Source organism: Oreochromis niloticus, linkage group LG20 (assembly GCF_001858045.2).
Source record: "Oreochromis niloticus isolate F11D_XX linkage group LG20, O_niloticus_UMD_NMBU, whole genome shotgun sequence".
In the NCBI taxonomy this organism is placed as follows: Eukaryota; Metazoa; Chordata; class Actinopteri; order Cichliformes; family Cichlidae; genus Oreochromis; species Oreochromis niloticus.
The window spans coordinates 7,699,062-7,714,686 of record NC_031984.2 but is presented as its reverse complement, the minus strand read 5'-3'; the positions used below and the strand labels follow the sequence as shown (position 1 = coordinate 7,714,686).

General features: G+C 38.6%; 1 protein-coding gene across 7 annotated transcripts; it reads left to right on the top strand.

Moving 5' to 3' along the window:
• The first annotated feature begins 122 nt into the window (after window positions 1-122).
• bcas1 (brain enriched myelin associated protein 1) lies at window positions 123-14,752 on the top strand. 7 transcript variants are annotated; one of them, XM_019349486.2, is made up of 16 exons: window positions 123-365; window positions 518-584; window positions 774-858; window positions 2,631-3,010; window positions 7,429-7,608; window positions 8,549-8,608; window positions 8,886-8,921; window positions 9,199-9,414; window positions 9,536-9,622; window positions 11,193-11,234; window positions 11,373-11,438; window positions 11,724-11,762; window positions 12,407-12,529; window positions 12,651-12,731; window positions 13,073-13,291; window positions 13,710-14,752. In XM_019349486.2, exons 2-16 carry the CDS (start codon window positions 543-545, stop codon window positions 13,788-13,790), a joined length of 1,737 nt encoding a protein of 578 aa, XP_019205031.1. In that variant the 5' UTR covers window positions 123-365; window positions 518-542; the 3' UTR covers window positions 13,791-14,752. The 7 variants fall into 7 exon arrangements, with proteins under 7 accessions (XP_019205031.1, XP_019205032.1, XP_025757682.1 ...); XM_019349487.2 differs by lacking the exon at window positions 9,536-9,622; XM_025901897.1 differs by lacking the exons at window positions 9,536-9,622; window positions 11,724-11,762.
• Window positions 14,753-15,625: the final 873 nt, after the last annotated feature.

Genomic DNA, 15,625 nt, shown 5'->3' with positions numbered 1-15,625 from the left:
CGTGGATGCTTGCCAGACCGGTATCCTTAATATCCTTAATCCTGTTAGGTCCCCGCCAGATTGGTCAACAAACTGTTTGGACCGCCTTATCACAGTGGGCTTGGACAGATTCACACCTCATTATGATCTTGTCAGGGTATTTTCAGGATGCCACATGGAGATTACTGTGAGTTGATCAAAGCACCAATACAGCGCACTTTTTTTTTCAGAGGAAATCCAACTGCCAACGTGAAAACAGACCCACCCATTTTAACACACACATAAAGTGTCCAGTTAACAAAAGTCTATATACATAGTTGGGCAAAAGGAGGAAGTCCATCTCAGACAGACCCGCCGTATCCTTAAGAAGGAAGTCAAATAACAAGGTAAGACATTTCACTGAAGTTAAAGCAGTATTAAAACTTTTAAATGGCTTTGCAAAAGTCTTAATAGATGTTAACCATTATTTGCAGATTATCTTTGCTTATCAGTACAACATAACAAAATGACATTTCTATTTCATTTAATTCTATTGCAGCCTGCAGGTCTTAACTGGGAAAAAGATGGGAAACGAGCAGTCAGTAAACATAGAAGAGCTATCCAAGGTAAAACAATGCAAATTACATGGCAGACATTACAGGCTAAAAGCTGCATGTGTCATTTTTCTATATGATGCACACTTTTCCAAAACTCTAGCATGCACAGGTGACAGGTGACAGGTGAAAAAACTCTTCTAGTCTAGATAACCCTTCTGGACTAGAAAGCACAATGCTGACATTGTTATTTACTCACAGAATGGGACAATTCCTGAAAAGCATGAGAATGGAACCGTGAATGGCATCTCTATAGAAGTCACGTCTGGCGGACTGGAGATTAATGGTAAGTGAGTTTTATTTTATTTTTAATTTCTCTTAGGATAAATAACATCCAAGCAATCTGTGATAATGATCTACCTGATCTACAGTGGTGGTGTCACTGTAAAGCAGGAGCAAATCAATGCTCAACACTGGCAAATTAAAGTCTTACTTAGGAATGAATGTTTTATTACTGTCAGACTGTTGTGTTTTACCGTATCACGCTTTATGCTGATATACTTTATGGTTCTCCTTCAATTAAAAAAAAGCAAATAATTTTACAAATTTATTAGTAGTGACTACTCCTTTAATCCTTTTAATACTCTGCAAACACAGTGACTCCCAGTTGCACGGTGTCTGAGTAAACCACATGTGTTGTCTCAGGAATTATCAAGGAGCAAGTATTTGACTTGTCAAGGTGTGGTGGTTTGTGTCTTCACTATAAAAATAAAATACTGTGGGATTCCCATGGCCCTTGACTGTTGATGCCTGAGATAACGTTTTCACACTGACTTGCCCGTGTTTACTAGCTCATGGAAATTTTCGGCACAAATCAGCCTGACGTTACGTTAAACAAGCTTCACATACATTTTTGAACAGTTTCAGTAACATCGCTTTTGCTGAATTTTGTGGCAACTGTTTAAATTCTCTTTAAGCTGGAAGTAAAAATCACTCTTTGGGCTAATACTAAATAAAATGACACTTGTGTTTAAAAATAAATTCCATAAAACCCAGAATTGTTCATTTTGACCTTTTTAGCTGTTGTGGACTCATTAGGGGGATGTTTGTTAAGGTGGAAATTTATAGAAAAGGTCCAGAATCAGAATAAGGAAATTGCTTTGTAATAGACATCTAATTAAGGTGTAATAAGGTGTGTCATTCAAGCTGCAATATATTAAATAAATATTTCAAAGCTAAAAAAAAAAGCTATGTGCAGTATTTACAAGATTGAACAAATGATGTTGCCAGGTCCAGATGTTGCAGGGAGGAACTGATACATTTTAACAGGAATGATGTGCTCTGACATTCCATGTTGCATTGCTGTGGTCATAGCCTTTGGTGAATGTGCTCCTATTACTGCCTAGCACATCATGGATGTGATGTGAAGGATTATCTATGAGTTCCCATAACTTTGACAGTATTCCCCTTTCTGCCATTGCTGTCAGAGGATCAAGCTCCACAATCTCAGATTTAGGCGCCTTGAGGATCACTTTGTTGAGTTTGTCGGTGTCCATAAAGATGCTTAATGTAGTTTCCTTTGGTTCAAAGTAACAAAACACTTTCCCCAAATTAACTAAAGCTATGACGTGATGCACTGGTTAAGACTTTGGGTTTAAAATATCTATATATTGTGTTGAAGAGATATCAACTGAAATGGAACTAGAGCTGGGCTGCACTTTCATGCAATGCCAATTTGTACCACTAGGTGGTATAGTAAGTCCATGTAATCTTTATTGAACCAGACACGTAATTTATTGTTATTTACAATGACAGCCTGGCAAAATGCTAAATATCCTAAAGAAAGAAAGAAAGAAAGAAAAGCACCACCACACATGTGAAAACATCTGAACACACCCTGTGGTAAAATGTTGCTACCTGGCAGTGAAAATGTTAAGTAAGTCTGCAGACGGTAATTATAAAAAGGGTCTTTAAGCATATGTCCAACAGTTATTTTATAGTAATTTTTTCCTAAAAAAAATTAAATTCAGCCTGGGTTTAACAATACTTTCAGTCCTTTATTTCAATGTTTTTCCTGTATGTGGCATTTTGCTTATTTTGAACTTTTTTATTTTTTAGGTAAAAGTGAAACTACAGTCTGCCAAAATGGCAAGGCCCACTCTTTAAACTCTGCCATACAATCAACTGATGTGATCGGCAAATCAGAGTGTCAACCTGATATTGTCCAAGATGTTTCTGAAGCCCCTGACGCCAAAATCCAAGCTGTTTCTGAAGCCCCTGACGCCAAAATCCAAGCTGTTTCTGAAGTTCCTGACACCAACACCCAGAAGGAAGAGGTCAAGAAAAGCAAAGGAGAAAAAGGTCGTCATCATTTTGGCAAACTGTTCAAAAAGAAATCAGAACCTAAAGCTGAAGCTGAGACTGTTGAAGAAAAAGAAAAAGAGACACAGAGGGAAGATCAAACGGATGTAAGTGTTCCTCCCACTGAGCCACAGCAGGTGAGGGCACTTTTCATGTTTATTCTCATCAGATGAGTCTAGTTGTTTTTTTCTATTTGCCAACAAAGCTGTGAAGAGACGAGCCAGAGCAAGTCAGGTTACTTTGCATAGCACAATTTACACATAAGGGAAATTCAAAGGGATTTTCTAATGTACGGATGAATGGCCATTGGAATCTATGATGGATGTACTGCAATGAAAGTATGCAAAAACACAAATAAACTCATAGTAGAATTTTAAAGGTAATAGTGGCATATCAATTAAAAGCAGTGGAAAAAGCAAAAATCTTTAGCTAAGTTTTAAAAACTGATAAATTATGATAACTCTCATGTTGTGCAATAGACCTCCATTGTTGCTGAAAACCAGCAATAATAATAATACATATAGCAGCACATAAAATTGAACCACACATCTTCCTTTTTAGAGTGAGCACAGACACTGTGGTGTGTTTTTGAATTGTGTTATTTTATCATTCTGCAGCTAACATGAACTAAAACAGGCCCACAGGGTATAACCCTTTAAAAAAATAAAAATAAAAGAAGATAAATATGTCACACGTTGTTTATCTTTGACAAAGATTAGTGGGCGTGGGCCTCTGCAGCACTGATGCCCACGCCCACGACAGGAAATTCAGAGAGCACTGAGATGTGCCGCTCACATTGTTAGTTTTGATGTTATCATGGGATTTCCTGAAAATGTCTAAAAGGGGGGGGGGGGGGGGGGGGGGGAGCCACACTCTTTTATGTTGTGCTGTTTTTGTCAATTATCAGTTGACCAGATTGCCAGAAGACACTTGGCATGATTAAAATTCCCTGATGTCGACTTTTAGCTGTGCAAAGAAAATTACCTTATTTTGTCAGCCTGCCAAATAGTCCAAATCATCTTAGCAGTGTAATGTAGTCCAACACACCATGCACTACATGCATTTAATCATTTTTTTCCTTTTTGTTTTTGTTTTTTTAGCCTTGTTTGCAATGGGCAACATAATGTAGAATCGCGCTTATTGCAAAAAACAAACACCTAAATAAGCAAGTAAATAAATAAAAATGTAAGCATGTTATACTACATGACTAATTTTTCTGATTACTCATGATCAGCCACACGGACCCGGGAAAATAGACACAAGTTGTATGTTGGTTTACATAATTTAATATTCAAATAGAGAGGAAGCTCCCGTTATAGTTTACATTGACCATCAAGACGGAAATGAATGAACATCAAAAAGTTGAATTAGCAACATAAAAGCAGATATTTCAATATTTCAGGGTGATGGTGACTTCACAACTGTGGAAGATCCACTGAGTGAGCATGCCATTAGCAAAGCTGACGAGGTTGTTAGAGACCCTTTAAAAGATGAAACCTCAACATTCAGAGCAGAGCAATTTTAAGCGACATAAAATTTGGGGCTTGAGAAATCTGACTCAAAAGATGACACTGTTGCAGAGGGACAGACGAGCGAGAAAACTCTGGCGAAGGAGTTCACTTCCACCATTCCAAAAGCAGCGGCAAGTTGTGTTGAAGCAGTTTTGGCAGTTGCCTCTGACTGCGCTGTAATTGCGTCAGAGCTGGGAGTAGGTGAAGCAATTACTGAAGACAACAGTAAAGGAGCTGCAGACACGTCAGCTGATGTAGTGCTGATTGAAACCGCTGAACCTGAGTCTAATGCTGTCACTCCTGAGGGTCTAGGGAGCAAATGACATTACCTCCCTAGACAAAGAGGCAGTGACTGGAGTGACGGAAACAATCTCTGAGGTTGTTCATGAGAAGCCAAACTCCGCAGCCGCAAATGAAGACATGCCTGTAAAAGAAGCTGCTGTCCGTTTTCAGAATGGAAATCTAGTTAAGGTGGATCTGGCCCATGAGGAAGTCACTCCTGATGACGCACCACAGCTGAAGATTTGCTACAAATAAGTGAGCAAGACAATATTAGCCCTGTAACTACCAATGAGTATGGAGAAAAGTGCAGTAGTTGTCCCAAAGAAGAAATTAATATTGCAGAAGCCTGAAGTTACTTTAAAATCTCTGGCAATTGAAGTCAATCCACATTGTATTCTAGAGATTATTATAGAAGACATTGAGGTTGAAGAATGTTTGATAACTGAGATGGAATCAAGAATTTGAACCCAGCTACCACGCTTCAGGAGCCTGCAGTGGATAACAACAACACAGTCACAGAAGAGGACATTGTGGCAACAGCTTTTGTGCTTCTCCCTGGAGAACATGAAGAACGTCTTTCCCTTTCAGATGAGCTCGCTGCTAAAGAAATGATTGAACAAGCTTTTTCAGATCAAGCTTAAACAGTGGCTGACAGTGTTGAGGAAAATGGTCCAAGGTTTATCTACTGAAGGAGAGGTAGAGGTTGCAAGTTCTGAAAAAGCTGTAGAAGAAAGTGACATAGAAAAGGAAAAGGTTAAGAATCTAAAGATGATGAAAGCCATAACACACCTGAACAAACCCTTGTAATCTTAGAGGAAGCAGGACGAGAATCCAAGCCCTTTGTAAAGAAGATGGTACCAGTGAGGGTTAGGTTTGTTTTTTTTTCCAGAAATCCTACAAATAATTGAAACAACTAACAACTGAAGGACACCACAGAAGATTTAGAGCCTTGTGTTTCAGTCTAAGGAGAATTCACTGAGGAGAATACTGCCCCGGAGAATGTTGGTCAAGGATAGATGCTGTCATGTGTGATTTTATATGTGAGCCTTGGGATTAAATCCTAAAAAAATAAATCCAACCTTGTTTTTGCTTTTTTTTTTCTCTGAAAAGCAAAGATGGCAAAGATAGTAGAGAACAAATAAAAATGAGTCACTCTTTCTCATCCTTGAGACAACTGAAAGTGAACATTTCACCTCTGAAGATTCTTAAACTGCCATTTGATGAGCCTGTGGCAAGGTGTGCCGAAGCACTCCCAGGCCAGAAGTTGAATACACCTCTAGGTGGAGAGTGACACTGAAGAGATGCATGAGAGGTAGTGCAAACCGGATAGATTCAACATGTGAAGTACAGAATTTCCCTAAGGCGTCTCAGTCACAAGCTCAAACACTGAATGTTTACCTCTTAGGTTTCAGTCACCTTTAGCTGTTGAGAAAACCAACATACCTGGTGACTGAAAGATAATTTCACCAGTCCTCCATATTATTGACATCCACAAGTCTACAAACAAACAAATAAATTATGAATGAGCAGTGATCAATAAGCAGACACGGAAATATTAATTTGAAGTTTCCTTTTCTCATTCATTCATGATTTTAGTCAAACTGTGTTTAATGACAAATAATACTTAAAGGGACATATTGTGCTCATTCTGCACTTTACATTCTTAGAACTTTTATTTGAGTTCAATTCAATTCAGTTTTAATGCTATAGTGCCAAATCACAACACTTACTCAAAGTGCTTTATATTGTACAGAGAAAACCCAACAAATCAGACGACCCCTTATGGGAAACACCCACTTGATAGAAGTGGGAAAGAAAAACTTGCTTTTAACAAGGAGAAACCTGCAGAACCAGGCTCAGGGAGGGGCAGCCATCTGTTGTGACCGGTTAGGGGTTACGGAGAGGAAGATGGGACAAAAGAAACGCCATGACAGGGGAGTTATGGGAGTTATTACATATATACATATGTAATATATATGAAAATCAAGAGAACTGGTATTAAGAATAAATCTTTAAAAAAGCCCAAATATATGTTACTAATCACTGTATGTGTTACAATGTTCATACAAAGTCTTGTTCAGACTGGCACATCTGTTTAAGGACGAGATAGGCTGCATGCAGGCGTACATACACTTTGATCAGCCCTTGTGCTCCTCACTTCATCCACTGCTTAGAGCAAACTTTTATGCTCTCTTTCCTCTGATTTAAACCTTCTTTCTTCTGATTGGCTGCCCCTCCTGAGTAGAAAGTGGGTCTGGCTACTGTGAGCCGACCTGTGTGACGGAGGTCTGTGTTGCTGGTCTCATTAACTGAAACTTTGGCAACATTTATTTTGGTGTTTGTAACAGAAAATATGGAAAAGCAAAATAGGCCACCTCTACAGTTGCTAATGGGATAATAAATCGGGCCAAAATAATGTATCAAGATTGCTGGAAGAAAAGGAAAAAAATGTATAAATGAATCGACATTGGTTCAGTTCACATATTTTATAGACGCACACCATATGGGCATAGCTAGGTATTTGATTTTCCTGACATTTCTCGAGAAATAACTCTCACACATTGTTGAATATCAATGACTGAGGGGTGGGACACACACATTAATAAAAGGGTGATTGTTGACAATGCCCCGAGTAGGCAGAGGCATGGTTGGAATTGTGCTCCCATCTCAATGCTGCGATTAAGACACTCACTGCTTAGATATCAGCTCCGCTCTGCTCTAACATAATTCTCAAAGGCTAATTCTTTTGTCATGGTGTATAGGAGACGGCTAACCTAAACCAAGAGCCTGAATCATTAAAGGAGCCAGAGAGGGTGACTCCAGTCTCCAGTCCCAAGGAAGAAAACGTTCCTGAAACTGACAACGGAGACAGTGAGGCCGTGGAAAGCAAAGAGGAGAGTAACCCCGAAGAGAATCCAGTTATGAACTTCTTCAAAACCCTAGTAAGTGGCATCATTTGGGAATTTAAGCTGACTTTTTTATGCTCTTGCTATTTCTGTTTATCATGTCAAATTAGACTATTTGGGGGAAAGGGGAAAGAACAAATGTACTTTTTATCTGTTTCTTTTTCTGAAGGGAAACAGGCAAAAAAACTAAAAAACTAAAATAAGGTTAATGCACCTTTCAGTCATGCCCCAGTCAAAGTGAGATGTATGGTCATTTTTCCAATCATTTAGCAGTAATCGGTAGTAATACACTTGAAAATTTTGCATTAGTTTGTATATATTTGCGAATCTTTTTGTTCTGTGTAGTGATGTGGGAAGGCAGTATAACTGTATATGACATTAAATGTAACCATAGCGAAATCTGCCATCATGACAGTGCCAGATGGAAAAGTTGCAACAAGCAGCTATTGTATTTCCTCTTCATCATGCTGTCTTTTGGATTCATGCCGTTTTAAAGAGTTACCATTGCCCTAGCCCCATGCTAATCAAGTCTTTGAACATGCGGGAATGTGGTGGCCTATTGTTCATCCCATAGTGTGAGCTCACAAGGGAGGCCTGTGCGGTTGGAAGTCGAGATTTGTGAAGATAGAGCGAGAGCAGGCCTACGCCATCTCCGGAGCACAATGGCTGTCACAATGACAGCGCATGTACTGTATGTGCTCTGTCAGGGACCTCTGTGGGCCTCAGTTAGCTTACCATAAAGGCCCATGTCTGCATTCATGAAAGGCTTCTGTTTTATCCAAATAATTATTTTTCTGTTTCATCAACTGTATCCCCTGGCATTTTGCTTTTCACACTGCTTAACCGCCACATACATAGTGCTCCACAATGCTTACACAGTTCACAGTTAAAGATTACGATTTTTTTCTCTTGTGTTTTCTTGTGGATCACGACACAAAAAATAAAGACGGTTCATTTTTATTCCTCTGTTGCACAGGTGACCCCTACTAAAACGTCCAAAAAGGAAACGGCTATTCCCGATGCCGCAAAAGTTAAGGTGAACAGACGTTCATTTTAACCTATCACTCTCTCCTGCTGCTTTTATCAAACCATATCTCTGATTATCTAATACGGACAGCTATACAATGAGCTGTCACACCCTCGCCTGTTCTGTTTCTGCTTTAACTAAGGATGTTCCTGAATTTAAAAAGTAACATTTATTTTTAAAAGGTGGTTTATTTTTGCAGAATTTGTGCATAAAGCTTTTTTTTGCATCCTTTGTTTGCTTCAGTTTAACCTTTTTTTAAAATGCTTTCTTTTCTGTTGCAAAATAGTCCCAGAAGGAGACCCAACCAGCGGCAACCACTACTGTGAGCATATAGCCCATAAGTTTTGATTTCCATAACCATAATCTTGCATTTCACATTAAATGTATATATTTATTACACATGGTGGGTTTAGTTAATTTCGGGATATGCTGCCTTATTTGCTCATTTTACATAGCAATGCATTTTTATTGGGTGAAACTGGAAGGAAATACAGTTGCTGATGTCATATCTGACAAACCTGCCCTGTCAAAAAATGTCTTTGCAGTGTAAGAGGGCTGTGTAACCCATTGCTTTAACAGCCCTTCTCTTTCTTCAATAGGTTGCACAAATATCTGAACCGCCTGCAGCACCGAAAGGAATGTCCGTCCCACCACCCCCACCTCCAGAGCCACCGAAAATGGAAATCAAAGGAGAGCCAACTGCCAAACCTGTAAAGGCCTCGGCGAAAGAAGAACCTAAAGCTGCTGAAAAGGAGCCTGTGTCCTCGAAAGGAAAATCAGCCAAAGATACTCTGAGCAAATTATTCCGCCAGAAGGTAAACAAACAGCTTTAACTGCAGATTACAAGATCCAATCACTATTTTAAGGAATAGCTATTCATGTAGACACTCACTGCATGTTCAATGAGAACACAGTGTGAAACATACTGTATGTCAGTTTGAGGTATTGCTAGGAGTCAAGACCTCCAAAAGCAATGGTGCTTCAGCAAGTGGAGCCAAAGCCCCGGGCAAGACTGCAGCAGTGGTACAGTAAATGATCATATTCTCAAACTGACCATGGCTCATCAGTTACTAACTGAACAAGAGCTCATTTGTCCAGAGGCAGCAGGAATTTACAACTTACTGTTTTCGAATAGGAGCTATAGTTTTGTGAAGTAGCATTAGTCCCATGCTGAAACCTTTTCTCTTGGGAGAATCAGGTTTTCTTATTTGAGAATTAGATAAGAAGAATGACATTGTCCTTATGTCTTTTCATAATAGATAAAGACAAAAATAAAAGATTATAGCTTCAGCATAAGGAGCAGAAGCAGGGACAAAGGGCTAACAAGGCTCATCAGCACCCACCAGCACCACAAATGCTCACCCACAACACTGCATCTCCTTTCTTTTAACCGCACTGACCGTTAAGTCACATTTGCATCACTGTGAGCTCAACAAGAAGCCATTACATTTAGCTGCTGCCCAGAGAAGGTGTTATAGAGCATAACTACAACAGATTTTTTTTATTTTAGTTTCCGTAGAGCCAAAATAAACAACATGTGTATTTTAAAATAAAAACGCTTTAATTTACAAGATCAAATCGTTATGTTGTTACATTTTTGAGCATTTTCCATGTTTTTTTTTTCTGTTTTCTTCTTTGCAGGGGAACTTTTATGCTAAACAAACTAATTGCTGGATTTTGTCCCATATTTAAACACAGATCAACCAATTCAACCCAACACCTTTCATTTTCAAACAGCAGAATTACAAGCTGCCAAGACAGCAATAAATAAATAATAAATAAATAAAAAGTTAAAGTAAACAGACAAACAACATGAAGAGGGTAAAATGTCCAACATAAGTACGCTAACAGTAATTAATTGCTATCTGAAATAATTAAAAAGACAACATTTCATGAAAAAGAATCACATTACAACAAACATCAAACTAAACATAAGTGAGGAAAACAGATTAAAACACTTAAAAAAACAATGAAGTAACAAAATCAAACTCTTACTCAGTAAAATAAATTAAAATAAATAATCTAAATCAGTAATCTACACAATCTAAAAGCTGGTTTTGTCCTGTACTTTGGACTATCTGCAGTAATGCCAGAGGAGCTGTGGGGCTGTGCTGACATTACAGTGTGGAGATCTTTCTTACTCTTCTAATGCATTTGAACTTCCTTGACCAGTTGATAAAGTCACCATTCATTGTCATGTTAACATAGTGAGTAGTCCATAAATATAACTTTTCACGTGTTTTGAGGTTCTGAAGTCATTTTGCATTTTAATAAAAGTAAGAATTCCTTTGCTGTCCTGCAGACAATCAATCATGTGCAACAGTCAGCTGTAGGAGTAGAGATACAGCCAGGTGTAAACTTACATGTGAACTAGAGCCTGCTTAATCTTCCCAGCTGTATGTAGGGAATGTTACATTAATGTATTAAGATGTGAACATGAATCTACCGCACACGAGGCCTTGCTGGAGACGACTAATTACAAACCATCTTGCCCGTGTTACATAACAAACATGCTTTATGGTTAATTACAGGGTTTGAAATGTTCATCGCAATTTGCATCTGTGCAGAATAAAATAACAGTTTTACTCTGCAGGAGACACCAGTGGAGGTGCCAGCGCCTGTTGTAGAAGTGCAGGTAAATGAAAGGAAACTTCTCACTCTTGGGGTTTTGTACTCTTTTAGGGAGTGGAATGGTCTTTTGAGCCTCTGATTAAACCACGTACCCTCTTCCAAAGCTGTTTTTGTATGTAAAGATTCATTTCTATTTGCTTAGATTCAAAATGAGGTTGAACCTCAGGAGGCAGCAGCAGTGGGGGAAGAGCCCGTTGTAGAAGTGCAGGTAAATGAGCAAGAAATGCTTAGGAATATTAATTCTTGATTTTCTTCACTCTGCAGGCACCTCTGCAATAACGTTGCCACACTTATATTGTACCAGAACATTTCCCACATTTACTCTTTGTAATTCGTCCATTTTTTAAATAATTTTATCACATCACATCCCAAACTGTACAGATTAAACAACCCCCATTATGGCACAAAATGAGTAAGATGTAAGATTTAATGACTATCATTATTTACGCTCTTCGAATTCAGGATATAACAAATAACTCTCCCTTTTCTGTAGATAAAGGAAGAGGTACCACAACCAGTGGTAGAAACTGAGGTAAATTAGTGGTGTTTAACGTTCTGGGAAAGCTTTTTTCTTTTCTTATGTTTCTTTTAATAGTTAGGGGAGATGAGTGGCTATAAAATAACCATAAGAGTCATACCTGACAATCACAGTATGTGTGAGGCCAAAGTACCAAGATGGCTGACTGAGCTTTAGCAGAAAGACTACAAGTACGAGGAAGCAGCCTTGCAGCCTTGCAGCCTTGCACTATTCAACTGTGACACAATCAACCTAGATATCTGGGGTTATATGACTCTTCTTTTCTTACTTTCTTGAAGAATTAAAGTTTTCCCAAAATGTTTAACTGGTTGTTTCTTTAAAGGTGAACATCTCTGAAATGTAAAGTGAATATTGATGGGCTTTACCTTTTTCCTCTTTCTTCCTCTTTACAGATTTTGGCTTTTGCGCTTGACAATGTGGGCTTCCTCACTAGTTCTTATCTTGAACTGATTATATTCTGTCTCTCTACTCTGATCACAGATATCTTTCTACTGCTTTACCTCCTCTTTCATGTCACAGATGGAAGCTCCTACTCTCACTCTGTCACCCAAATTGATGAGCATCCCTTTGATTTTTTTTTCCGATTTTTTAGTAAATATTCATGATACATATTTTTCTTTTTCCTGCTTTGGTTAAAGAAGGTGGATTCCTCAAAAGCTGACACCCGGGAGGCTGCTGCAAAACCAGAGCCACCACCACCTGCTCAGGAAGAGAAGAAAAGCGCCTCAAAATCACCATTCCTTTCTTTCTTCAAGCCCCAAGTAAGAACCTATTCCCATAAACATTTATAAGATCTCTGAAAAGAAACAACTCTGAAATACATTAGCTATGAATTGTGGTGAAATTACAGAATGGTAAGTAACAGGTTAATGTGAATTTGAGGTACTATTAGATCACATGACCACAAAAGTCCAGGCAGCCTCCACAAGTGGAATTCGGTTCCTCAGGAAAACTACTGGACTGGTAAATACATGGAATACGTTGCCTCTTGCAAACAGATGCATTATTAACCAGAGTAATTTCATCAATTACATCTGGTATTAAAACATGCTCTAAACAACTTCTTTGCCAGAAGCATTTTTCTCCATTTGCTGTTATCTTTGAGCATATGTCATCATCCCTCGTAATGTTGCGCATGATGTCGTATCCTAACAGCAGGTGTACATTTTAATCCCACTTCATGTGCCACCTCAAAGTCCATCTGCACTCAACGAGTGAAGTGTATGAGCCACCGGTATGTGAATCTCTAGCTTGTCAAGGACTGAAATAATCGAATGCTTCATTATGTGCCACGACACTTTTAGGCTGCTGAGCCCAAGAAGGTGACCCCGACCCCACCTGCAGCAGCGGAGGCAGCTCAAGCAGTTAAAGCCAAGGAGGAACCTAAAGTGGCAGCCAAGTCTTCAGAGCAAGCTGCAGATAACAAACCAGCCTCTGTGCCTTCCCAAGCTGGCGATGATGCAGCCAGTGTGCCCAAAAAACTGGAAAAGAGGAACTCCATTCAGCTATTCTTTAAAAATCTGGTAAGAAGAACATTACTTTCCCCACATACTGACATTAGAAACATGCACAATATCCTTATAATATCCTTATCACTGCATAGTGCAAAGTATTTTTGTATTATCCCCACTAGATGGCAGCAGACACTTAAGGTGTAGGCTCCACATTACTGAAAACCAAGCGGACTGATATAACACATCTGGAAATGCAGTTTAGTTTTAGGACAATCACCGCTACTTAAATGTAACAAATTTAGTCAGAGTCCAGTTTAATACATTTGATGCCTGTGAAAGAAATTAAGTTTTTGTTCAACTAAAAAAACAATTAAAGCTTATAAAAGACAAAAATTAAATAAAAATAGATATTGAAAGAGTTACATTTTCTAAAGACAAATTAAAGACACTGCAACAAAATGTGCCATTTTCTCCCTGCAAACTGTAGACTCAGAAACGTCCTTCTACAGACGCCGGAGTCCAGACAGAGCCACTGACCGCTGCTCAAGGAGCTGAGAAAGCCAAATGAGACCAGAAGCAACCCTTACGTTTTCCTGTACAGTCTCCTTCCCTCCTTCTCACTTGTACTCAGTCCTTCTTTTTCTCTCTTATCGCCTTCTTGAATCCCCTGAGTTACTTTGACTACTTTGTTTTTTAATTGTTACTGCTTAAAAGTCACGATATCAAAGGTAAGGTTTTGGAAGAGTAAAGGAAAGTGGACAGAACAGTTAGCAGGGAGTTGAACTTGTGGAGATTTAAAATGGTCAAAGGTTGTTTGGACATATTTTTTTGTCACATAAATGTCTTGTCAGCAATGTGACATTTTCTACAGACATTTAAAATGACTTTTCTCTGTTTTGCAATCTAACATACTGGGCTTATGCAATATATAGTGCCATGCTTTGCCTTGAACAACTATTTTGTGTTAAATCAATAAAACTCAATGTCATATAGGTTCTATTTTTACACTTCACACCAGAGAATTCACACAGTTCAGGTAATGCAGTGGTTAACATGAAGTACGTAGATATGAGTCATAGAAATGCTCTTAATGGAGCTGGTCTAAGGAGTATTAAAGTTTATATAGCAGAGTGTGCTTACAGATTTTTGAACTCTATGCAAGTTATATGTGGACTAAAACAAAAAGCTATCTTTTAGCTTTAATGGGACATCACAATCTCTACTGATCTTTGGGGAACTGATTGTAAATACTCAACAAATGCTTAAAAATGCATCCGAGGTATTGAAATGGTGTCTTTGTGCAAATGTCTCCTTGTGATAAGCTCTGCATTACTCATAAATCACAACCGAGAAGCTTTTATTTTGATTTTAGCACTTTGTCTCGTGTCAACTAACAAGTCTTCCGGTGTAAGTAAACTGTGTCAGGCGTATGTGCAATTAATGTGACGCTTTAGTTTGTCGTTATGTAGTGTGCATGTGAAACTTGAGCTATTCTGAAGACAATAAATGCAAATAAATATACCACATGTCTGTTTTGTTTCAGAGTTTTCATTTTTAATGTAAGCTATAAAAGCATGGGGAGTGTTATCAAGAATAATTGGGTGTTCCAGCAATTTTTAAAAAAAAAAGATGACCAGGCAAGTTTGGCCAAAAAAAATAAAAGATGCCTCTATTGCGTGAGCAGTGTCATTGCAACCATTTTTATGCATATATGAGTGCAGGAAAGGTGTGGCGTATCACTCTACACCCATTCCGGGTGTTGAGTCAAATACTGTAAGTCTGACTCATGTTCATAAAGATGTCTGACAAATCATAGGAAAAACCTGATCCCTTGACCCCTTTGGTGAGAGGATCTGGTGGTTGCATGGCAACATTTTTTGGGTCCACGTGTTCTCATATAGGGCAGAGTCAGTGCAAATCATTATAAGATTATGGGGAGCCATCTTAACCCTTTATTATGATGAAATGCTTCTGTTGGGAGTGGCCTCTTCCAAGATGGCACCTCGAGCCACAAGTATGTACAAGAATTCAAATCGCATTCTGTGGCCTTCACAGTCAGCAGATCAGTTTCCATTTGAAAGAGTGGTCTAACATGCTAGACAGCTGGCTAACGTGCTGCCATGGTCAACAAAACAAGTTAGGGAGTGTTATTTTTTGGAAAAGGTTTTCCTTTTTTGTTTGTTTTCCTTTAATTTGTCACCCACTCGTATATATTTGTAATGCCAGCAAATAAATGTCAGTTACCTGGAGAAAAAGCAAATTAACCAGAGTACAGCTCATATTTTTATTTTAGACGGACAGATGGCTGTTGGACATTACTGCCGAATTTTAGTGTCTGTGAGGCGTACCTTGGAGATAAAAAATGTAAAATAAGATCTAAGGAATTTGATATTTCAGGTAAAG

Bases quoted from the DNA above. Each gene is read 5' to 3' on its own strand.
- bcas1 (XM_019349486.2), top strand. From the start codon at position 543: ATGGGAAACGAGCAGTCAGTAAACATAGAAGAGCTATCCAAG. The intron at 859-2,630 runs GTAAGTGAGTTT...TTTATTTTTTAG, and splicing joins TGGCGGACTGGAGATTAATG to GTAAAAGTGAAACTACAGTC. The intron at 9,623-11,192 runs GTACAGTAAATG...TTTACTCTGCAG, and splicing joins CGGGCAAGACTGCAGCAGTG to GAGACACCAGTGGAGGTGCC.